The 25,019-nt window shown below is 36.2% G+C and overlaps 1 protein-coding gene and 1 long non-coding RNA gene across 2 annotated transcripts; one reads left to right on the top strand and one right to left on the bottom strand.

Annotated features, from left to right (window-relative positions):
- Positions 1-1,060: 1,060 nt before the first annotated feature.
- On the top strand, positions 1,061-7,328 carry LOC121421805. The gene is made up of 2 exons (XR_005971049.1): positions 1,061-2,704; positions 6,649-7,328. It is a non-coding gene; the product is annotated as an uncharacterized LOC121421805 (long non-coding RNA).
- Positions 7,224-16,607, bottom strand: LOC121421803 (ER membrane protein complex subunit 10-like). The gene is made up of 7 exons (XM_041616604.1): positions 16,465-16,607; positions 13,928-14,009; positions 12,630-12,745; positions 12,070-12,174; positions 10,646-10,833; positions 8,785-8,881; positions 7,224-7,328 (listed from the first exon to the last, which is right to left on the bottom strand). The coding sequence occupies exons 1-7, from the start codon at positions 16,570-16,572 to the stop codon at positions 7,257-7,259; spliced, it is 768 nt and encodes a 255-aa protein (XP_041472538.1). The 5' UTR covers positions 16,573-16,607; the 3' UTR covers positions 7,224-7,256.
- Between the last annotated feature and the right edge of the window lie 8,412 nt (positions 16,608-25,019).

The following is a 25,019-nucleotide window of genomic DNA, read 5'->3' as shown; positions in this document are numbered from 1 at the left end:
ATTGATCATTCCTGGAATTTCATTACATTCCTGGGAAAGATGTACAAAAATTACAACTGACATTACACATTTATCAAAGTCATAAATACATACAGTCTTGATACACCAAAATTGGTTCAGGTGTAAGAGGGGTTGGCCAGAGTGGTAAAAACTGGGGGTAAATACCAGCAAATAGCAATACCACCTTATGTTAAATAGGAAAGTTAGAAATAGCTTGAAAGGCAGGGAAATACTTAGGATTATATAGCTGTACTCAAACGTTAGTGAACCCCAACCAGAAAATGCATTCCTTCATACTGAGTGTTGAATGTAGATAACAACACTACAATGTTCAGCGAGCCCAGAGAAATAAACTTTATTGAACATAATATTTCATTAACGCGACTGCACAACTGATGATCTAAATATGGTAGAACTTGGAACGCTTTAAATATCTTCATCTTCTGGTGGGGTTCACTCATTTTTGAGCACCACTGTACCTCTTGAATATTTTTTTTTCAAGTATTTCCCAAGTGTTTCTTAAAGGACAAGTCCACCCCAACAAAAACTTGATTTGAATAAAAAGAGAAAAATTCAACAAGCATAACACTGAAAATTTCATCAAAATCGGATGTAAAATAAGAAAGTTATAGCATTTTAAAGTTTCGCTTATTTTCAACAAAATAGCTATATGAACGAGCCAGTTACATCCAAATGAGAGAGTTGATGACATCACTCACTATTTCTTTTGTATTTTATTATATGAAATATTTTTATTTTCTCGTCATTGTCATGTGAAATGAAGTTTCATTCCTCCCTGAACACGTGGAATTTCATTATTTTAACATTTTGTGCTTCAGGCAAGGAGGTCCTAATCGTCAAATTCGTAAAAATTGAAATATTGTATAATTCAAACAATAAAAAACAAAAGAAATAGTGAGTGAGTGACATCATCGACTCTCTCATTTGGATGTAACTGGCTCGTTCGTATAACTATTTTGTTGAAAATAAGCGAAACTCTGAAATGTCATAACTTTCTTATTTTACATCCGATTTTGATGAAATTTTCAGCGTTGTGTTTGTCTGATTTTTCTCTATTGATTCAAATCAAAATTTTTCTGAGGTGGACTTGACCTTTAATTAAATGAATTAAAATTTGCCTGTACCTCCCTGTACATCTAAGTCCCAACGTTAACATGTTTTTCCCAGTATTTCCCACCTAGGCGGGAACTTTACTGGGAAATCGCCAACCCTGCCAGATGGAATAAATCGTCCAAACTGACAACTGTTCATTTTCAAAAGAAACTTATGACACTGACAGTATTGAGGCAAATGCCAGGTAAAATACATGTAGTTACAAATTTTTGAAATCCTCAAATTGCTGATTATGAATATCTGATCAACATGTAGGTGCACTTCCACATATTTACCATGTTAATCAAGTTGAGAGCTTGGAAATATTTTTTTGTGCAAAGACTTATTTAACATAGAACAGATTTTTGTAATCTACATGACTACCATTTATTCTTGAAATATGAAAAGCCTTGTCCATTTTCCCTCAAACATTCAAAATATTCTTGTTATTTTCACTGTTTCTGTTCACTTTAAAGTGCATACATTCAGTTTTTTGTTGTTGTTTGTTTGGAGGGGGTAAATATGCTTGGCTAGGACTATAATAATCCTTATCTTATCTGAAAATATAAATAAATAGTTGAAATATTACTTTTTTGTAATCAGATAAACAGAGTGAAGAATAAAATTTCTACATTAAAATTGTAGTTTTGTCTCATTTTCAAGATTACACAACACTTTTTATATTAATGTACTTTTAAACAATTCTCTATTTTAAAAAAATCCTGAATGTGAGAAAGAAGGCTAAACGTACATAAATATTAAATATAACAGACACATGATGAACAGAAATACAATGCACTTCCGTCTTTCAATGATAGTGATGCACTGACACTACAGATGCAAGCACATTTATCAACTCCCTTTGCCCCTCATATTTTGACAATATTTGTGAAAATGAATATATTACTAAGTGATTCCAGTGGTATTAGAAGTTCATACATTACAATTGAATACCAACTGGTGAAAACAAACTGATTCATAGTCCATCCAAAACTGCAAATATTACACAAAAATTATATTTTATTGTAGAATAAAAGGGGGTTGAAATAATTTTGCATGCAACTAGACCAATCTTAAAACACCAATAGCACTGTAATTTTTACCATAGGAGGGAATTTCGTGAGATTTTTTTTTTTCAATTTAGTGGAGCGGGGGACAAGACAACCATCTCTTTTAGGCTCCTGTAATATCTCGGGGAAGAAATGCCTTTCCCCGTCCCCCTTTCCCTGTCATAGTCATACAAAAGTGGACACCAAGCTCATTCAAGGACTTCAAAGTGTCCACACACTAAACAATGCCTCAAATATTTAATTACCATCATCATCATTATCATCATCATCATCATCATCATCACCATTATCATTACATGTATCATCATCACCATCATCATCATCATCATCAACAACAACAAGACAGACTGACCCCATGACCATGCAGAGTGGGGTCAACAGGGGTCATTGACACAAAGCTTAGCAATGATCATAGAACAATTTATGATTGATCACAATGACCATATTGTATAATCACTCATAAAATTCAATAGTATGATTAACTGCTAAGCTATGTGTTGTGGAACCCATGTCTAAAACAGGTTTAAAGCCCGGCTCACACCTTTGCGTTTTTAGCTTGCGTTCAGCTGCGTATTGCCCGAACGCAGATAAACGCAACACAACGCGATTAAACGAGCTAATACGAGGTCAATACGCAGACCAACGTAGAGGCATTGCGTTCTAGCTCGCTAGTTTGAATTTTTTTCAAACTTCCGCAACTGAACGCAAGAGAAAAATCCATACGAGCAAAGACGAGTGGCAACCAGCTGATGCGAGCAAGGACGAGCAACAGCGAGCAGCTTAACGCAGGCCAACGCAGCGCTACTTTGAGCTGCGTTTCACTGCCTAAAGCTGCGTTACCGGCTCGATTTACCTCGCTTTAGCTCGCATCAACGCGTATCTCGTTGCGCTATACCTCGCACGCTGTTCGCAACAACAAGGACCGTTACGGATGTAGCTCGGTGCACTGCGTTCGTCTTGGATCTTAACTGCGAGTCTAGCTCGTCTTTCGCTCGTTTTACCTCGTTCCTGCTCGCTTTGGCTAACCAGCACTGCGGATATCTGCCTTTGACAGAGAACCCTCACTCATGAATTATTATTCAGTTAGTTCGTAGGCCGGGAGAGAAAGATGCCGAAAATTAGAAAATCCATGACAAAGGCTTCAGCAACCCGAGGCCTGTCCCCCATTCCTGCTCCGGAGTCACCAGGAGTGGCAATAGCTGAAGATGCCGGGGATGACGAACTCGTGGAAGTTCAGCAAGAAATCAAAGAAAGCTGCAGTCAACTTTATTGACGAGCAAGAACAAGAACTCGGGGAATGGCTCTGTGCAAATCCCATGTTTTATGATAAAGGGTGCAAATTGTACAAAGACACCAGAAAGAAACAAGCGGCGATCCATGACAAATGTCTAGAGATGGGCATAGACCCGAATGACTACAAGACATGGTATCACTCCATGAGGAGTGCATACGGGAAACTCACGAGGAAGGCATCCGGGTCAGGAGCAAAAGAGTTGACAACTCGTGAAAAGTGGATCATCAGCACGTTCTCCTTCTTCAAGGCACACATCGTTCGGCATGAATCCCGTCAGCTTGGAGTGAGTATTCTTCTCGTATTTCTTATAATCAAATTTTGATACCCAGAATTTTGTTATTTGAGGAAAGTAACTAATCTCAACTGCCTTCATACTTTATGTTTTAAAACTGACTGGTAAACGGAGCTTCAGGTCTATACTTTTTAACCCTGACATTAACTTTAACATCTACTTTATTACATTTTCAGCTGAAGCCAAAATCTCAAACGGATGCCGACCAACAGAAGAAATGAAGTAACACTGACCAGGTCTCAGAAGATTTGGATGATGAGATGCCTGAGGAATTCATGGACCTAGAAGAGCATGAAGGAGAGGGGCAACAGCCAGCTGCAACAAGCACACCTTTTGTAATTAAAAGAAAACGGAAGAGAAAGCGACAACTACAGATATTGAACACCTAGTAGAAAGGTTGGCTCAAAGAGCAGAGAGGGAAGTGCACATTTATTAAATGCCAAGTAAAATAGTTACAAATATTTGAAATCCTAATATTGCTTATCACAAATATCTGATATTTGTAAGTGCACATCCACATATTGACCATGTTAATTAAGTTGAGAGCTTGGAAATATTTTTAGTGCAAGACTTATTTAACATAGAACAGATTTTTGTAATCTACATGACTACCATCTCTTCTTGAAATTTGAAAATCCTTGTCCATTTTCCCTCAAACATTCAAAATATTCTTGTAATTTTCACTGTTTCTGTTCACTTTAAAGTGCATACATTCTTAGTTTTTGTTGCTGCCGTTTGTTTGGAGGGGGTAAATATTCTTGGCTAGGACTATAATAATCTTTATCTTATCTAAAAATATAAATAAATAGTTGAAATATGACTTTTTGTAATCAGATAAACAGAGTGAAGAATGACATTTCTACATTAAAATTGTAGTTTTGTCTCATTTTCAAGATTACACAACACTTTTTATATTAATGTACTATTAAACAATTCTGTATTTAAAAAAAATCCTGAATGTGAGAAAGAAGGCTAAACGTACATAAATATTAAATATAAGAGACACATGATGAACAGAAATACAATGCACTTCCGTCTTCCAATCATAGTGATGCACTGAAACTACAGATGCAAGCACATTTATCAACTCCCGCTGCCCCTCATATTTTGACAATATTTGTGAAAATGAATATACATGTATTACTAAGTGATTCCAGTGACTTAGAAGTTCATACATTACAATTGAATACTGGTGAAAACTAACTGATTCATAGTCCATCCAAAACTGCAAATATTACACAAAAATTATATTTTATTGTAGAATAAAAGTGGGTTGAAATAATTTTGCATGCAACTAGACCATTCTTAAAACACCAATAGCACTGTAAATTTTACCATTTTTTTCAATTTAGTGGAGCGGGGCAGTCAGTCGGCAAGCCCTGAAAAAGTAGCTTCTTTTATCCAAGTGATATTCATGACTAGAGGGTTTTTGCATAGTTAATGAGCTTGGTGCGAACCAAAACACCTCTTTTTATTCGGCCATTGCTGCTCTAAATATTGACCAAATTTCATGTTTTTGGTATCTTTGTAAAGAAGAAGAATCATTCTTTCATGTCATGTGTTTGGATTTTTAAAAGGATGTTGTATAGGGAAAACTTTTGATCTAAAACATGAAACAAAATAATTTTTTTAATGCAACAAAAGATGTTATTTTCACACTTAATTTCTGTTTGAGCCAAATGATTTTTAAATCATGATAAAGCTGAAGATCTCAGCTTTAATATGATATAATTTTTATAAGAAGATGAATTTTAGATGGGTCAGCAGCCAGCTTTTCATAGGCCAAGTACATTTAGCAGCTCAAAAACAAGAATACTGCGCTCTGATTGGTCATATAGACCACACACCCACGCAAATTCCAATGTTCCCCACACTGGGCCTCTGCAAGGTCACACTCACCATGTGGTAATCTCTTCAAATTACCCGCGGCTGTTGTATTGAAAACATTATTCAGCCAATCAGAACTCTGGATTTTATGTTACTCAGAAATTTCAGAAATCTCGTCTTGCATCTTGATGGAAAAAGCTGGCTGCTGACCCATCTAAAATATGCCACATATCAAGAGTGACATTGTAAGAAAGTATAGAGTTTGAGCTTTCTGATGATATAAATAATGTTGGTGCCTAAAACACAAAATGTTGCACAATTTTCAAGTGAAAACAGAGGAAGAAAATTCTGTTTGATACATCTTTTCAGGTAAAAAATTCACTTATTTATCAAAATATTTCATTAAAAAGAAATGACCAATATAAAAGAGTAACATTTACTCTTGCCCATGGTACAATAATAATAAAAATTACTCAAGGAGAAAGTGGTTAAATTCCTTGAGAAAGAAAGTCTCACAATTCACGAGATTTTGCAGGGACATGAATTCAGCCACGAGAGGGCTTGGATAAATCTTGCTCATTTGCTCATTAATGCAGGGGCTTGCCGACTGACTGGGGGGACAAGACAACCATCTCTTTTAGGCTCCTGTAATATCTCGGGGAAGAAATGCCTTTCCCCGTCCCCCTTTCCCTGTCATAGTCATACAAAAGTGGACACCAAGCTCATTCAAGGACTTCAAAGTGTCCACACACTAAACAATGCCTCAAATATTTAATTACCATCATCATCATCATCATCATCATCACCATTATCATTACATGTATCATCATCACCATCATCATCATCATCATAATCATCATCAACAACAACAAGACATACTGACCCCATGACCATGCAGAGTGGGGTCAACAGGGGTCATTGACACAAAGCTTAGCAATGATCATAGAACAATTTATGATTGATCACAATGACCATATTGTATAATCACTCATAAAATTCAATAGTATGATTAACTGCTAAGCTATGTGTTGTGGAACCCATGTCTAAGACAGGTTTAACTGATCAAGTTGGTAGATTGCAGTGTGGAAACTTAATATCAGATCATGGTTTACATTAGAGCCCGGTGCACACTACACAATTCGTTGCGATCCAATTTTCAACAAAAATTGTAGTAGTATTCAATATGAACATTTGAACCGGTAAATATTGACCAAATACTGCTATGAATAATGAAATAAGAAATTCTAGTCTTTTCAAGCATCCCAGAAGGAATAATTACACTTTATTACTCTTAGAAACTTAAAGTATTAAGCACTGTAAATGTAACTATTATAATTATTATAAAAGTGCAAATTCAAGTCCAAATCATAATGACCTAGAAGTCAATTTGGACTTTATTCTGACCACAAGTCTTGCAGCAAAGTGGAATCTTGATTTTAGTATTCTTAGCAATATGCCAAACTTCATTTAAATATTACCTCTCTGCACTTTTTGCAGTTAATGTGAAATGCGATTTGTTTAAAATTTGCATCTTATCAGAACGTGTAGTGTGCGCAAGGCGTACATGTAACTTCCCATGTTCAGGCCAAGGCATGATGCCTAGCACCAAATGGCATAAATCCCAGGCTAATCTTAATCCTAATCTTAGGCTAATCTTGCCTTATCCTCTCTGTTGCTGTTCTCCTCCGCTTGATACCAAGACAAATAGAACCACCGGAACAATGTACATCCACTGTAAGTAAATAAAAAGAAAATAACAAATTAGCCGATTTGCCGACTCTTGCAAACATTTATTCACCTTTAGACAGGGATGGATACATGGTGTTTTGATAGGAGGCATGATCAAATGACTAAATTTGATTTAAAGTTACACAACCATTATTTGTTTCTGTATATGGTAACTCCTGTAGGAACTCGGCTGGACAGCTTTCTGCTGGTATACGTATACAATTACATAGGAAACAGTTTGGCCCAAATTCACAAAGGTGGTTTTTAAAACCATCGGTTGAGACCATGGTTCATGTATATTTCCTGTATAAATTATGCTTATTTACCGCATATATTAAAAAATGTAAAATGCTTATATATGCGCACTTTTGTCACAGTGCACCAAACTGACTCCTGTTGCCATGTTAAGTAAGCTATTTCATTCATGAGTCCATTGTTTAAAGAGATTTAAAAACCACCTATGTGAAAGTTATCAAGTTATCAGACATCATGGCTTACCAGAAATTACTCTCGGGTCTTTTTTATCTAAGTGGAGACAACGGTAGAGCAAGGATTCAAACTCAAAAACCTCACAATTAAACTGATACTGTAACCACTAGACCACCCCATCCTTTCTTATTCCCCTTTCTCATATCTTCCCCTTTTCTTCTTTTTTTTCACTATCTGAATAATCAGAGAAGGTGGTGCCCCCTCCCCCGTTAGAGCCATCACTGGTTTCACTGCCATTACCATAAAGGTAAAGTCCACCAAAATATCCTGTTCAGAGGCGGCAGAACATCAGGCTAGGACAAAGAAGTGGAGGAGCACATTTTGTCTGCCAAACAATCGGTGCCCCTCCACTTTATTTGTATGAGCCTGATGTTCTGCCGCCTCTGATCCTGTTGATTTCAATTTTGAACATAGAAAGATCAAACAAGCTTAAAATTGTGGAAAATGATTTTGTAATCAAAATATGACGTACACAGAGTTGCTAACCTTAACGGAATATTAATGAGATGTGTTCTAATGTAAATTCAGTGTTTACTTCCCTTTTGAATGACTGAGCAAAACACTTTTGTTAACTTTTGTCTCATAAGAAAACATTTGGTTCAGCCGTTTGGTTAATCATATTGTAATTTCTTATCTGATTAACATTCTGTAACAGTTGGTTTTTCTGTGCACATGTAAAACGAGCAGGTACTGACTTTTGAATTTTGGTTTATATTAATAAAACTGTCATGTGCACGACGATAATAAGCAAATGAGAGAGTCAATGATATCACACTCATTGTTTCTTTTGTATCTTATTCATGAAATATCAGACTTTACATTTTAATGTCTTGAAGATTTAATGTAACATCTTTTCACTAAACCACAAATTGAAATAGTGCTGATATTTCATGTTCCAAGAGAAAGCAAGTTCTACACCATTGAAGCAAAAAAATTCAAATATCATTAGATATGAATGTAAATCTACTCACATATTTTGCCAAAAACGATCTATTATCTGGTCCTTTTCCTTTCTCCTTCATCATTCGTTCATCTTCTAATTTCCTCACATATGCTTGTGTATCAGGGCTAGACAAAAGATACAAATAATAAAAGAAATTAAATTTCACATTCATGCTACAAAATTAAATATAAAATACAATTTATGGTTATGATTTCAAAACATGTTCATACAGAATCAAATAGAATAACCCCAAATTGTCTATAAGTATAAATAAATATATATTTGAAAAAGGATTCTGAAATAAATTGATTGCTGAAAAATTGGCAAAACAAGCTTGACGTATATTGGAGCCATTTGTCGGATGTCTTTCCAATCAATAATGATACACTGTCCCACATGTGCATATCTGTGTTGGTGATCTTCAGGGTATTGTTTTTCAGCTTAGATTTTATGATTTTAAAAAGTTCAGTTTGCGAAACTCTAAAAGATATAGATCTATTGTGATATAATGAAAAATATCCTTCATTTTACAGACTTTCTCATTTAATCAGTGTTTACTACAACTACTCTCATTTATTTCAATGAGAAACAAGTGGAATGCCTCTGGCCGTCTCACCTGCATCACGCGGTTCAATATAGCAGCAGTGCTGACTTTGAATACTACTCTAACTCGCACAAGATGTTCAGTGATACATGGTTACTCTTATGTCCACTTTTTATGAACTAGACCAATAAACTTACAGAGATATGATGGTTATTCAACAAAAAACCCCAACATGGCCAAAGTTCATTGACCTTACATGACCTTTGACCTTGATCATGTGACCTGAAACTCGAACAGGATATTCAGTGATACTTGATTACTCTTATGTACAAGTTTCATGAATCAGATCCATAAACTTTCAAAGTTATGATGGTAATTCAACAGATACACCCAATTCGGCCAAAGTTCATTGACCTTTGACCTTGGTCATGTGACCTGAAACGCGCACAGGATGTTCAGTGATACTTGATTACTCTAATGTCCAAGTTTAATGAACTAGACCAATAAACTTTCAAAGTTATGATGGTAATTCAACAGATACCCCCGATTCGGCCAAAGTTCATTGACCCTAAATGACCTTTGACCTTAATCATGAGACCTGAAACTTGCACAAAATTTTCAGTGATGCTTGATTACTATTATGTCCAAGTTTCATGAATCAGATCCATAAACTTTCAAAGTTATGATGGGAATTCAACAGATATCCCCAATTCGGCCAAAGTTCATTGACCCTAAATGACCTTTGACCTTGGTCATGTGACGTGAAACTCATGCAGGATGTTCAGTGATACTTGATTAACCTTATGTCCAAGTTTCATGAACTAGGTCCATATATTTTCTAAGTTATGATGACATTTCAAAAACTTAACCTGAGGTTAAGATTTCGATGTTGATTCCTCTAACATGGTCTAAGTTCATTGACCCTAAATGACCTTTGACCTTGGTCATGTGACATGAAACTCTGATGTTCAGTAATACTTGATTAACCTTATGGCCAAGTTTTATTAACTAGGTCCATATACTTTCTAAGTTATGACGTCATTTCAAAAACTTAACCTCAGGTTAAGATTTGATGTTGACGCCGCCGCCGCCGTCGCCGTCAGAAAAGCGGCGCCTATAGTCTCACTTTGCTTCGCAGGTGAGACAAAAACATAGTAGATTAAATAATCAATGTTAATCAGCATTTGTTATTTCTGCTATAGTATCATGAATATAAAAATAAGCAGTTGTTGGAGACGTATAATACCATAGAAACTGGTAAGAAATGTAATAACTAGCGTAAGACATAACTTAATTTATTCTATACCACAAATTGTCTTTAAAAGATCAAAATTATTTTACTTACCTTGGACCAGCTGTCGTGACGGAAAGCGACACACTTGTATTGAAGTAATCTAAGGATGATAATGATTCGCCTGAGGAGTCCCGGTCACATGACCCGTACATTGGCACTAGAGATACCCCCAGAACATTTCCTGATTGGTCAACGCTGACGGTGATGTTGTCTGATAATCGAGACTGTAAAAGTGCACACTGTAAAAATGAAATGAAAGAAAATAATCAGGATTATCAATAATATTATAATTCTGCTTTCATAAAACGTTTACTGGAACAACATCTCTTAGTGCCTTGTGATTACATCATTATCCCGGTGGTTCTTTCATAATTTTTTTTAGCTGTTCATTAAGAGCAACTTTAAGAACGACAGGAGAACCTTTCTTTGGAGTTCAATAATCACCAATGAACATTTAATTGAATATCCCTTACTACAAGAAAGGAATAACAGTCATTCTTAAAAGTCACTCTTTACTTACAAAAAAGCTCTATGAAACTGCCCGTTTGCTTTACATAAGGCGTACATGCACAATCTCCACTCCCTGGGGATCAAGTATTCCTATAATGAGCAGCCACTATGCTCTAATTGCTGAGCCAACATCATTGGATTTGTATCCTACCAGGTCCTCATCTAACTCTGGACCCTGTTGTATAAAAGTTACTATTATAGTGACTTTGCCATCTCATGGTATCTTTCACAGAATTGTTGATTCTGATTGGCTGCTTGGCATTGTTACCATGGTAGTTACCATTCGATGGCAAAGTTACCATAGTAGTAACTTATACGCAACTGGACCCTAGTTGGAGAGTAGCCTAGTGTAAATTGATGCCTTGCTTAAAGAGACCAGCGTCTCAATAAGATTTGAACACATGACCCACTGTCTACAAGGCAATAGTCAGAACCACTACACCTTGACACTTCCATACAAATACTCCATGATATCAATTATCAAAGTTGTAAGGCCACAGATAAGTGCACTGAACCACCAATAGAGAAGCAAGATGTTAGCACAAGTACAGCCATTGCTACTGATTACCTTCACAATACTTGAAATGAATGTTCGGTTATACTACTAAAAATAATCTACACAAATTGGTATAGCTCAGTTTTCATATGTCGAATATATTCAGCTGCCCTGGCCGAGAGCTCTGTTTACCAGTACATAATTCTAAGAAAGTATTTTCTCAACTGAACAGATATGTTTTTAATTCAGATTTAAAGATATTTAGCAATGGAGAGCATCATTTCTCAATTGGAAGGCTGTTCCTACATGTACATGTAGTTTGGGGAGCAAGGTCAAGTTCATGACTGCAAATGTTGACTAAAGAGGATCTTGAAAAATCTTCAACAACAGTTCATCTTTGGAACTGTGTTAACTTTGACAGAAGAAATAGAAAAAAATAAATGTTTATTTGAACTAGAGATGCCCTTACCGCTCTTGTGAAAGTAGAGACGAACTGTAGTGAGCTATCATCAGGGTTTGCCTCAAGACTGGTTGGCACTCGTATCCTATAGATGCCATCGTGTTTGGCTAAATCCTGCCAAGAGATAAATTTGAAATTGAATAGGAGGTTACAGGCAACTTTAGACAAGCTTCTGTGAATGGGGATTTACAGGCTCTTTTTTCCCCCAGGTTCTTTAAAGCATTTCAGGTAGGGGTGAAATCATCCCGTGCCACTCCCCCCTGTAATTTTTTTTCTGCTTTCATTTTCCTTTTCCTTCTCTTCCCTCTAAACATCCTCCTCTTCATCCTCATTCTCTCCTCATTGCTACCATCATTATTATCATTTGATACTCCCTACTCTATCTTCTTTTCACCTTCTCATTTTCATTCCTTTTCATCTCTTCCACATTAATAAAATGATTTTGAAATCATCAGTTTTCTTATTTTCCTTTTCAATAAACAGAATGGTGATGATTGTCATTGAAAATAATCAATGTTAATTTTTTCCCAAGCGTAAGGCAAAAATATGTTTTAACATTATCATGTTACCTTTAATTTCCTTTTTTCTCCAGCAGTCAGTGCAGCCGTCTGTACAAACATTCCTTGACTCTCTCTGTTAGATTTGAAGCTTAATGTTCCTCTACTCCCAAACTTGGGTGACATTCCTAAAGAACATCAAAAGAAGAAATGGGGATTTTGAATTTCAATTTCTTTCAATTTCTCATATTTTCCCCCTTTAGTTAAGTCAACAGTCAGTAAAAACATTCCTTCTTAGATTTGAAAACCTAGTGTTCCTCTGCTCCCAAACTTTGGTAACATTCCCAAAAGTAGTAAGGACATAGAAATAAAGATCTTGAATTCCAAATTCTGTTTCAATTTTCCTATTTTGATTTTTAACTTTAAATATTACACATTTTAAGGTGTAATATAATGCAACTTGATTTTTTTTTATTCTTACAGGGTTCACCGATTCTGCAAGATTCAAACCTGTACCAATTGAAGCATCTATAGCACTGATAAATTTATTGCACCATACAAGACAAACTGATCGTGGGGACAAAAACTACACTATATACTAAATATTTTGTGTGGATATGAATATTCATGAGATGTACTAGGCTTCGCTCTGCATTGCAAATTATCAATGGAAGCTGGAGTATTTGAGAACAAATCAGGAAATCTCAGAAAAATAATGGGAGAACGAAAGAAACATTATGGCCCGAATTCACAAAGGTGATTTTAAAAACCCACTGTTGAGTCGATGGTTTATGCAGATTTCCTGTATGGGCTATTTTACCGCCTATATTAAAAAATCTCCAATGCTGATGCACGCTTTTGACACAGTGCACCAAATTGACGCCTGTTGCAGTTGTTATCCATGCTATTTTATTCATGAGTCCACTGTTTGAAGAGTGGACTCATTACTCAAAACAGTGACTCATTAATAAAATAGCATATAACCATGGTAACAGGCGTCAATTTGGCACACTGTGATAAAAGCACGCATCAGCATTGGGTATTTTTTATACATGCTCCTGATACGTGCTAAATTAAGTGTAATTTATGCAGGAAATCTACAATGTTCATAAGCCGTGAACTCAACCGAGGGTTTTCAAAACCACCTTTGTGAATTCCGGCCTCAGAGACCCATGACTCAGGATCTTTTTAATGAAAAGGGGACCCACATCTAAGGATCTTTCTTGAAAAAGTCATCCTTCCAAACAGCATATCCCTGTATACCCAATATACGTAAGTATTTAAACGAAGTAAGTACCCCCCCACCGGAAATATAACACACCATAATTATCCCCACCAATGGTTCAGCAGATTATCTTCACCGCACATACCTTGATCAAAAGAATGCTCGATCACAAGAACGTAAGTTGATAACCCTTCTGGATCATGGATGGGGAGCTTGGGTTCAGCAACCTGCATTGGAAAAACAAAATCATTGTAATGGAGCATTGCAAGAAACAATCTATTGCAAGTCAATCTTGGGTCACAAAATCAATCATAAGTCTTGCAATTAATTTCAGATAGAGACCAAAAGCTTCAGTCTCTGTACACTGCCAATTGGTTGTTCCACTGAACGTTGGCTTCACTCACCATAAAACAAATGTCTCAAAATTTGAAACTTGACTATAAATAATAATTATTATCATTATAATCATTTATAATGTTTCAAATTCTATTATTTGCTAAATGATTTTTATATATAAATTTCTTTTCAAAACGGCATTTTGTAACATCAATTATCGAAGGTACGTTAAAACAAAGTGGTTCAAGGTCAATAGGGACAGTGACTTTCTGCGATCGCGGAAAATGGACAGAATTCACGGAAATGGCCTTTTGAAACGGAAAGTGGCATTTCAAACGGAAAATCACGGAAAACATATTTTTCCTCAAAATACACAGAACAGCAACATAAATTACTCCAAAATCTCAACAAAATACGAATATTAAATGGCCACAAAACTTCACAAAACACGATCTCACTTCACCACAATCACAACAAAATCAACACATCGTGACTGCTCTTCACACCCGATCGTACCCCTCGCCCCGGTCCTTCCCGGCCGCTCTGGCAGGTTACGGTCGATCGGCCGTATCCAAAACATTCACATGCAGGTCGTGTTTTGCTGCCCTCTACGTTTGAAAATGTATAGCACGATCTTGAAATCCAAAATGGCGGATAGAATGAAATCGTTGACTGCTCGAAACGATGTCCAAAACCCCCCAAAATTATCTATAAAAGTTCATTCAACAGTGAAATAATGCTAGAAATGTGAAAGGTGAGGATGTATTCATGTTAGATATATGTATCAAAATATTTTTTGTGCCCGCATAGATCCGATTAGAGCGGATTCTACTGCGTTGTTGGTACAGTGACAGATCCAAATTTTGACCAGCGCGAGCGTTAACTTGTGTTATTGCTACTGGATGGGTAAACGGAATTGTCACTTTTCCGTGTGTACAAAGTCTATGGGGAAACGGAATTTCCGTTTTCTGACATGCCGAAACGGAATTTAAGATTTTCTGAAACGGAAAAGGCAATTTTTTGAAATGGAAAATCACTGTCCCTAGGTCAAGCCTATTGTATTTGCGTTGTTTACAAATGGATCGAGGGATCTACACAAGATCAGTCTGGTAAGAAACCTCTAATTTTTACTATCAAAACTTTTTACATCTTCATACGCAGTAGGCATATGAAGGTTCATAGATGAATAAAATAGATACTAACCGATTTCACTCTCTAAATATGGATTTCCTATAGAAATCCATCCAGGTGTATAGGTATTGCTTATGCATGTACGGAAAGGGTTTCAAGGCTTCATGATGAAGGAGTATGATGGGGGGGGGGGACTAAAGCTACACTAAAGCTAACACATTTAATTGTGCCACCTAAAAATATTCCACAAATCAGTAGAATATTTTCACAAACTCTTAAAATAGTTTTGATATTTTCTGAGCCATCAAATATAATATAAATATTCATGCAGTTTGACCTGCGACCAATCGCATGTGATGTTTTGAAATCCGCGGTGAATAATACGTGAGGAAATAGATACTGGCCCAAAATCACCAATTTTGAGGATAACAAGAGGCTGGACATTGAGTGAAATATGGGTGAAGATTATGAAATTAAGCTATTTTACTTTCTGGTTATATTTTTTTAATTTTTACAATAAATAACATTTCCATCCCACCTTTGTCACTTGGAATATCCAACGAGTTCACCGTCCCGAAGTTCGGGTAGGTGGAGTGTAGTGTAGCGGTAGTGAAGCTGAAAGTTGAAGCGGAGTGGAGCCTGCACGAACTTCACTCAAGGTGGAAGAAAATGCTGAAAATTGACCTGATTTCATTCTCCTTCTTTGCAGCCATTAGGGATTTTTAAAAATAAAGTTTTACATTTCGGTCACCATCACTCATCTGAATTTCTATTCAAATTCACAAAGAAAATTGTGATATTTTCTTTAGGCCTAATTGAAATAACAAAAATAACTTTTTTCTCCAGACAAGCAAGGCAGACACCCTGAGTGAAGTCCCTAGTAGTAGTCATGATGTAGTAGTACTGACACACACAAGAGAAGAGAGGTGACTTATTTCAGGATAAGGCCGTAAAATATCACACGAAATATTGGCGCACTTTCAACTCATTCTGGCCCACTGTGCAGCGCCGCGAGGTCGACTGGCGGCATCATGCCTGGCCCATGGCCAGGGGAGGAGTAGGCCGTAGGCGCCGGCCGCTGCCCTCGCCCTCGGTCGACATGCATGGCCATGGTCGATTGCGAAGTTCTTCATTATTAATTTAAACGCGTTTCTAGGTATTAAATTATCATTAAAATCGTCAATATTCAATCCAAAATAAACGTTTGATATTTACCTTCCGATTTCCATTGCTTATTGAAACAAAAGATGCAATCAAAAGACAAAATTGTAAAATATACATGGTAATTGCAGGAGAGATTCTGAGAGTCATGGGGGCTGCCATCTTGATTGAAGATGCCACTCTTAAATTAACGTACCTTTACCGTAGATGGCGTCAAGAGTTTGTTTCTTCTTCTTGCCATAATTTATGATTGTTAGCATTTTATCCGTGAAGACGAGACAGAATTGACAAACGTAAAGATCGAGTGATGAGTCGACTAAATAAACGATCGAGACTAGCTGAGACTGATCTATACAGGATTAAGATAAATTAGCCCATTTCCATAATCCGTTTTCTGCACTGGGTCGCTTAGTCGCAGAACTGGAGGGGGGGAGGGCACCCCAACACATTTTTTTTTAAATTAAACATGTACAGAACTTATTGACCCCATCCCCCCAAAAAAAAAAGTTTCATGACAAAAAAACAAAGGAGAAAAGAAGAGAGGGGAATAGTAGGCCTATCATGTCAATATTATAGGTCGACATTTTTGTTCCCTCTCTTCGCTCCATGCACGGCACCCATTTCAGAACTTTAGCTCCCGCCTTAACTGACCCCGTCAAAAAGTTTGGCCTAATACGCCGCTGCCTAAGATCAGACCAGCGGGCGGGCGACGCCAGGGTACGGTATAGTTTGACGTGGGGTGGGCAGTGGTGTGACGTAGGGCGGTGTCGAGGATATTTTTTTTCTCGATTTCATAATATCAGGGGTAATTGATACAGACTTGCTTTGTAAACTTAGCACTCTATTTTCTTTTACTATCTTCTTCCTCTTTTTTGCATTCTTCAATTTTTCTATCTCTCTCTCTCCGTTTCCTCATCGAAAAATCAGAAAGAAGCGGTCGCATCTTGTGACGGTGCCTCTGACACAGAAAATCAAATATTTACCAAAGTCAGTACTAGACTATAGCTAGACCTACATCTATTTTGTGTCTGTGTTTAGAGACCTTGTATTTTGTTTTCTTTTCTTTTCAAAGTATTAAACTGAAAGGGCGGTTCGTTTGTAATGTTGAAGGAGGGTAGAGTTGAAAGTTGCAGTTACACCTGCACCCACAAAAATGAAAAGGGTGAGGCCCTATACAGAATAGCGCAAAGTAGCGAAAATAATGTGGAAATATTCAATTCAAGTATCTCAGTGTGTATGGCGGTTCAGTGTCATCACTACATGACTAGTCAGTTAACATTTCGCATTTCTTTTTTTCTCATTCCAACAAAATATGATTCATGCTTATTTCAATAAATTTAACAATAATTTAACGTGAAATAATTTATGCGATATAAAATTTCAATTATGAATCATTATTTATAGTACCCCTCACCCAACCCCTCCCCGAAACCCCGACCTTGTTCCAATTCTTATTTCATACACTCTGTAAAAAATATTGGGTAAAATATTAACCAGCACGAGGGTAATAATATGTCCAACCAATTTTGGGCAGTATTTTACCAAAATGCGGGAAGCAAAAAAAAAAAAAAAAGCAGCAATTACTTTAGAATGGGCAAAATTTCATCACACTGGATAAATAAAAATGCCCCACAGAAATGCCCAATGTTTGTTGGACACATAATTACGCTCATGGAGCAATAACATTTTACCCAATATTTTTAGAGTGTAAAGAAATAATAAGTTTGATCGAGGAATGCCCCAAGCGTACCTAAGGGGCCTTCTACTTTCTAGATCTGCTAGTGAAACCAGCTATACTAAGCAGCTTATTAGACCAATAGTTGGATGATTAGTTATACTCATTGAACGCAGTTCATTACACTGTCACTCTCACCAGCTCATAATATCTGGGGGCCGTTTCATAAAGCTGTTCGTAAGATAAGAGCGATTTTAAGAACGACTGGTGATCCTTCTTCGCGCTTAACCATCGCCAATGATCATATCATTTACCACAAGAAAGGATCAACAGTCGTTCTTAAAGTCGCTCTTAATTTACGAACAGCTTTATGAAACGGCCCCAGTCTAGTTTCGAGAAACCCAGACAGAATATTTAGATTAATCCTGGTTATTGAATAGACGTATTAATTCGAGTGAAATAAACACGAGAATACCAAGCATGATTTATCAACGGTTCTTTCCAAAATGATGGTAATTTTATGGTCGTAATGGTGTTTTACTTTTCATTATTTTGTTAGAGCCCTTTGTTATGGCTTCCTTGACCAGTCGATGTATTGGACAAATGAATTGTAAAGAAATTTATCAAGGGATTTTTTTTTTGGGGGGGGATACAAAAGAAAAAAAGAAGAAGACTCCTTTGATTGTGGAAAAATACGTGATGCACAGAGAGATCGTGAATAGTTCAATTTATTGTTGCCTGCAGGAGCATGATAGAATCACAAGTCCTTATACTTTTAGGGACCTCGACAATTCAGGGTTAATTATTTTTATTGGAAATTATGAAGGAGGTCCATGCAGGGGTGCCGAGTCCCCCCATTCATTTTGTTTGGCGTGTCTATATTGAATGAACATACCTCTTTGTTCTATGCTGGGGGCTTGGCAGCATGGACCCTTTGATTTTTCCCGACTACGAAAAAGTGATTTTTTTTTAATCTGAAAGGGTCAATGTTAAATTATTTTCTGAACATTCTGAAAAACTCCATCAAAAGGTCAAAGTTTTCGCCGCACTCCCTTCGCTCACTTGCAGCTTTTAAAGATCGAACCCATCTCAACAAAAGGTTGATTCAAATAAAAAGAGAAAATCCAGCAAGCATAACACTGATAATTTTGATCAAAATCGGGTGTTAAGAAAGTTACGACTTTCAAAAATTTTCCTTAATTTCACAAAACAGTTAAATTTGTGCACATCCTGCATGGTCGGAATGCACATAATACAGTGCATGCGTATCAAAAAAACGGGACAGATTTGAAAAGTCTATAAAATTTTAGTTTCAAATTATTATTTCTATATTTTGGTGTTAATAGTTGCTCTAAGGTCTGGTCTTTCAAATGCTATTAAAAAAATTTAGTTTCGTTCATGCTTGAGCGAACACGGGACGTTTTTGTTGGGGGTTCAAAAAGAGGCTTGCGCCAGAATTGCAGAATATGAGCAATATGATGATCGGACTTCTGGCTTATTAGCAGACTTCCATCAAATCATGCGGTCAAAATGCATTTTCAGATCTATTTATTTGCTTGAATTATTCTGTTATTTCTTTTTAATATGCTCTCTGTTAGGTTTGAATATTCCTTCTTCAAGCTAAAATTATTTTTTTTCAACCGAATTATGGGAGAGCATGGATTTTTTTATTCAAATCCTTTCATTATGTGCTACAAAGATTATGGTGCCTTTTGAACAAAGCCATACAGATGGGTGGGCGCTCGGGTTGCTCCCCCCCCCCCATTAAAAAAATCATGACCTAAAAAAGTGGACAGGAAATAAAAGGAAAGATAGAAAGTAAAATATGATATTATTTTCTGAATATTATGTCAAAATCTATCACAAAATTTGATATTGTAATTAAAAAAGTGGGAATATTTGCGTGCTCACTTCGCTCGCTCACAACTTTTTACCCCGGATCTGCCATATCTAGCTCCTTCAAAATTGACTCAATACACCATTGTCATTGAAAGACATGAATCCCTTCCTGTGTTTCCTGTCAAGCAATTAAACTTGGTCAAGGAATTAATGACCCATTGAAAAATAGATTCATGTCTTTTAAAGGTACATGTACATTACATTGTTTGTTTCACATAATAAAACGATTTTAATAATCACAAGTTTTCCCAATTAATCATTCAAAACTTCTTGCTTGGGTTGACAAAAAAAAATCTTCTTTTCTCAGTTACTTATGAAGGAAAATTAAAAAGGTAAGAGAAGATTAAATGAAAAAACGAAATAATTCAATTAAATAAATAACTTTGTAAATGAAATTTGAGAGCATAATTCGAAAATTGTGGCACAGATAATGAAAAGGTCAAGAGGAAGTCTCCTCATTAGCAAGAAGTCTGATCATTGTATTACACATATTCTGCAATTCTGGCGCAAGCCTCTTTTTGAACCCCCAACAAAAATGTCCCGTGTTCGCTCAAGCATGAATAAAATTTATTTTTTTAAATTGCATTTCAAAGATAAGACCTTAGAGCATCTATTAACACCAAAATATAGACATCATTATTTGAAACAAAAATTTTATAGACTTTTCAAATCTGTCCCGTTTTTTTGATACGCACTGTATAGGGATTTATGACATCACCCACTCACTGTTGATTTTCATAATAAGAACAATTTATTTGATTTTTCTCCTCATTGGCATGATGTAAACCAAAATTCTAGTCCTCCCTGAACACGTGTTATTACCACTAGCGTACCTACGTGGGGGGGGGGGGCAGACTGCCCCTCCTGACGAGTCACATACCATGCAAGGGGCCTATCCCTGCCCCCTGAAGTTGAAGACCTTCTTTTTTTTGCTTGTTAATTTTTTTCTGCTGTGAAATGTCCTTTATATCCTGTTGAGGAATCTCTTTTTTTTGCACGAAATCCTTTATTTGTGGTTGAAGATCTTTTTTTTGTAAATTATTTTGCCCCCCCCTGTGGAATATCCTAGGTACGCTACTAGTTATACCATAAGAGTTACTGAAGGTTAACATCGGCTCTCTCATTTGCATGTCACCGAGTTTTGCATATAACTCTTTTGTGAAAAATACGCAAAACCTTAAAATGTCGTAACTTTCTTACCTTTTTACATCATATTTTGATGATTTTTTTGCCGGGGGGGGGGGGGGGGTAGGGGTTATAGTTATGCTTATTTGATTTTTATCAAATGATTCAAATCAACAGTTTTCTGAGGTGGACATGACCTGTAAGTAATTCTGTCCCGCAAGTAACGCATGGACTCACTCATTTTTTTTCACAGGGTACATACCTTATTGATATCCTATCTAGTCTGTGTGCTTATTACTTATGAAAACTCTCAAGAGACTGAAAAAATGAGGGTGATAGGGTGTTGTATGAAATCTTTTTAGGTCACTTTGTTTGGTATCCTTGACATGTCGATGACGGTATCACACTTTTTATTTTTCCCATATAGTTTATACAAAGCTGCTTACTACATGAACCTAAAAGTGGTTCTTTATACAATTTAAACAAGCGTTTAAATTATCAAAACAAAGTTTTAATTTTCGATATTTAATTCTTAATAAATTAAGCATGGTATGGTTGTTTAACTGATAAACTATGAAGATTAACTATTTTGTAAATCAAACACGCTTTAAATTAAAATATGGGACTTGTGAACACTTGATTTGGAAGACTTGCAATGCCGAATAAGTTATGTAATGCGATAAATTTTGAGTGGATTTGATTTTTACATAGAAATTGCGAAAAATAAATATGGGTTTTACGATTTAGCTGCTCAATCAAATAATCCGAGCGCGAAGCGCGAGCTAAAAATGATATTCCGACTTGAAAACTAGATTATCTATGCACCTTTTTTGTATCCATGAACAAGATGGGTATCTAACTATAAAAAAAACGATGCGAGTGTGAAAAGCGAAATGAAAGGTTTTGATATTCCGACTTAAAAAAATTGAACAATTTAAGCACTTTTTAATAAAGAATTAATTATTTCAATAACAATAATATCTATAGGAACGTGAAAAGCGGCGGGAAGAATTTCGTTTATAGATTTAAACATACACCGGAAATTCTTTCCACTTTTTGAAATCTTGAGAAATTTTGTATTTTCCTAACTAAATGCAAGCGCGTAGCGCGATCTGAAACTTGGCCTATTGATCTAAAAACTTGACATTCAAGCAAGTTAGCGCAAGCTGAAGTTTTTATAAACTGACTCGAAAGGGATCATGTTAAGTTTTGTTTGACATGGAGGAAAATTATGAAGAGTATATTGGTATAAGTGCAAGTTAGTTTCTTTTGGCGATTTAGACCCCTAACTGGACATTCTAAGTACCTTTTGTAATATATGAACATGATGCGTATCTAATTATGCAAGGCGATGAAAATATTACAGGTCGGCCTTCTGACCTGAAAAGGGGGCGTTTCAAGGACTAGCCGTTTGTGAAAATTCATGCAGACGATACCAGTCCTGTCTTGTTCATCAAATAATGCGAGCGCCTATACCGCGAAAAAAAGATATTCAGCACTATTATAAAATCATGACGCTGATGTGTACCTCGCTGAAACAAAGCTATGAAAACTCGAATCGCACGGTTTTTCGCACCCCAGTATACTTTGTACTTCTTGTCTCGAAAACACGATAATCTAACTTGTACAACTTGAGCAAATTATTATGTCTTTGCAGGCAATGCAAGCGTGAAGCGCAAGATAAATTTTTACTTTTATGTAATGACCTCCGAGTCAACTTTTCCAATTATTCCCCTCCACTTGTTTTATTCCTCTTTTCTCCCGCCCCTGTAGCTTTTTTCCCTCCTTTTCTCTCATCCTTCTTTCTTCTTCTCCTAATTCTTCTTTCCTTTTCCCCCATTCTTTTTCGTCAGGGGGGGGGGGGGGTGGCCCCTTAGCCCCCTGGATCAGGGTGACCAGACGTCCCGTATTTTGCTCCTTTGTCCCGACAAACCCTTCCCGGGACGCCTATTTGTCCCGTATTTCAGAAAATTGACCAAATGTATAGTTAATACCTTTAAAAGTGACGAATTTTCTTTAAATAACCAACAGATGACGAAGCAGAGACAACAATAAAATCGATAACTAAACCTTTGCAAGTTCTTCGGTGATTTTATTGCTAAATTGTACCCAATACATTGCAAACTGGCCTCCTGCCTCTGTACTGGCAAGGCAATTAGGATCGGAGCAGATTCTCAATGGTGCAAACAATGATATGATAAACAGTTTTTCCACCAAAATAATCACAAAATCGGCGGGAAATTTGTATAATTATATTATGGATTCTCAGGTTACTGATTTGGAGATGTAATCGGAGAAACAAGTTATGAGTTTTCATAACTAGATCTAGTTGTTTCAGCTTTCGTTGTGTATCATGCCGCGATGTCATCAAATTGTTAAGTTGACAATGCCTCACTTCGAAATTTTATTCATTTCTGAAACATTTTTTTTTTAAATATACTAAAAAACACCAAATATCATGATTTTTTATTAGATGATTGGATTGTTTTTGTTCGATCTTTTCTTTCTTTTCTATCCTTCTATCTTCATTCTTCGATCTATCCTTCCTGCTTGCCCTTTTTGTTCCATCTATCTTTATTTCCTGATCCTTTTTTCTCTCTCTCTGTTCATTTTTCTTTCTATCCTTTTTTTTTACCTGCCTTCTTTATTAAATTTCATTTTTTTTAATTTCCTTGATTTTTTCCTTTTTCTTTGCTTCCTTCTCCCTAGCTCTCTCTCCTTTTCTTTTCGTTCTTTCTCCTCCTTCCATTATTTTCTTCTTTTTTTCATTCTCTCCTCCCTTCATTCTTTCCTCCCTCTCTTTCCTCCTTTCTTTCATTCTTTATTTTATTTTTCGCTTATTCTTTTCCCTTATTCTTTCTTTCCCTTCCTTCCTTCCTGTTTTACTTCTTTCTTTGTTTCTTACTTTCAAAGAATGAAGGAAACATGACTTTCCTTGATTTTTCTTTCCTCCTTTTTTCTTACTGTTTTTCTCTCTTTTTTTAATTTTCTTAATTTTTTCCTTAAACTTTTCTTTGCTTCCTTCTCCCTCTCTCTCCTTTTACTTTTCGTTCTTTCTCTCCTTCCATTATTTTCTTCTTTTTTCATTCTCTCCTCCCTCTCTTTCCTCCTTTCTTTCATTCTTTATTTTATTTTTCGCTTATTCTTTTCCTTTATTTCCCTTATTCTTTCTTTCCCTTCCTTCCTGTTTTACTTCTTTCTTTGTTTCTTACTTTCAAAGAATGAAGGAAACATGACTTTCCTTTATTTTTCTTTCCTCCTTTTTTCTTACTGTTTTTCTCTCCTTCATTTTGTCTTTGAATTCACACATTTATTTAACTTCTCTTCCTTTCTTTCTATATTCAACTCAAAGAATGATGAAAACCTTTTTTCTCTTTTATCCTTTCTTTCATCCTTCTTTCATTCTAACTTTCTTTTCTTTTTTCCCTTCATTTCCCCTTCATTTTTTTCTTTCTTCTCAATTCATCTCTTTTTTTCTCTCCTTTATTCTTTTGTTCACCCTCCCTTCCAATTCTTTATATTTTTTCACAAGTCTAACACTGTAGCCTTCTTTGTTGATCTTATTTTGTCGATTGTCCCGTATTTCATTTTGTGAAATCTGGTCACCCTGCCCTGGATTCGTATAAGCAGTTGACCAAACTCAACCAACAAATCCCAACTGAACACCTGAACACTCCCCTGTACACGACACACCCTTCCTCAATCACCAAGCTAACATTCGCCAAGAAAAGAATAAAGTGACGAAATATCGGTTCGCCGATTATTACGCAATAATGCAAGCTCCTATTGCCGCATGAAGGGCTCATGAATGAACTGAGAGAGATCGCCACATGACGAAGAAGAAAAAAACCTGGAGTCATGCGCCGGTAACCTTTTTTATTCACCTGATTGTTTCTTTTGTTAAAATGCC

Source organism: Lytechinus variegatus, chromosome 9 (genome assembly GCF_018143015.1).
Source record: "Lytechinus variegatus isolate NC3 chromosome 9, Lvar_3.0, whole genome shotgun sequence".
NCBI classification, from domain to species: domain Eukaryota; kingdom Metazoa; phylum Echinodermata; class Echinoidea; order Temnopleuroida; family Toxopneustidae; genus Lytechinus; species Lytechinus variegatus.
Note: the sequence above shows the minus strand (reverse complement) of the source record. Positions and strands in the feature narration are given on the sequence as shown.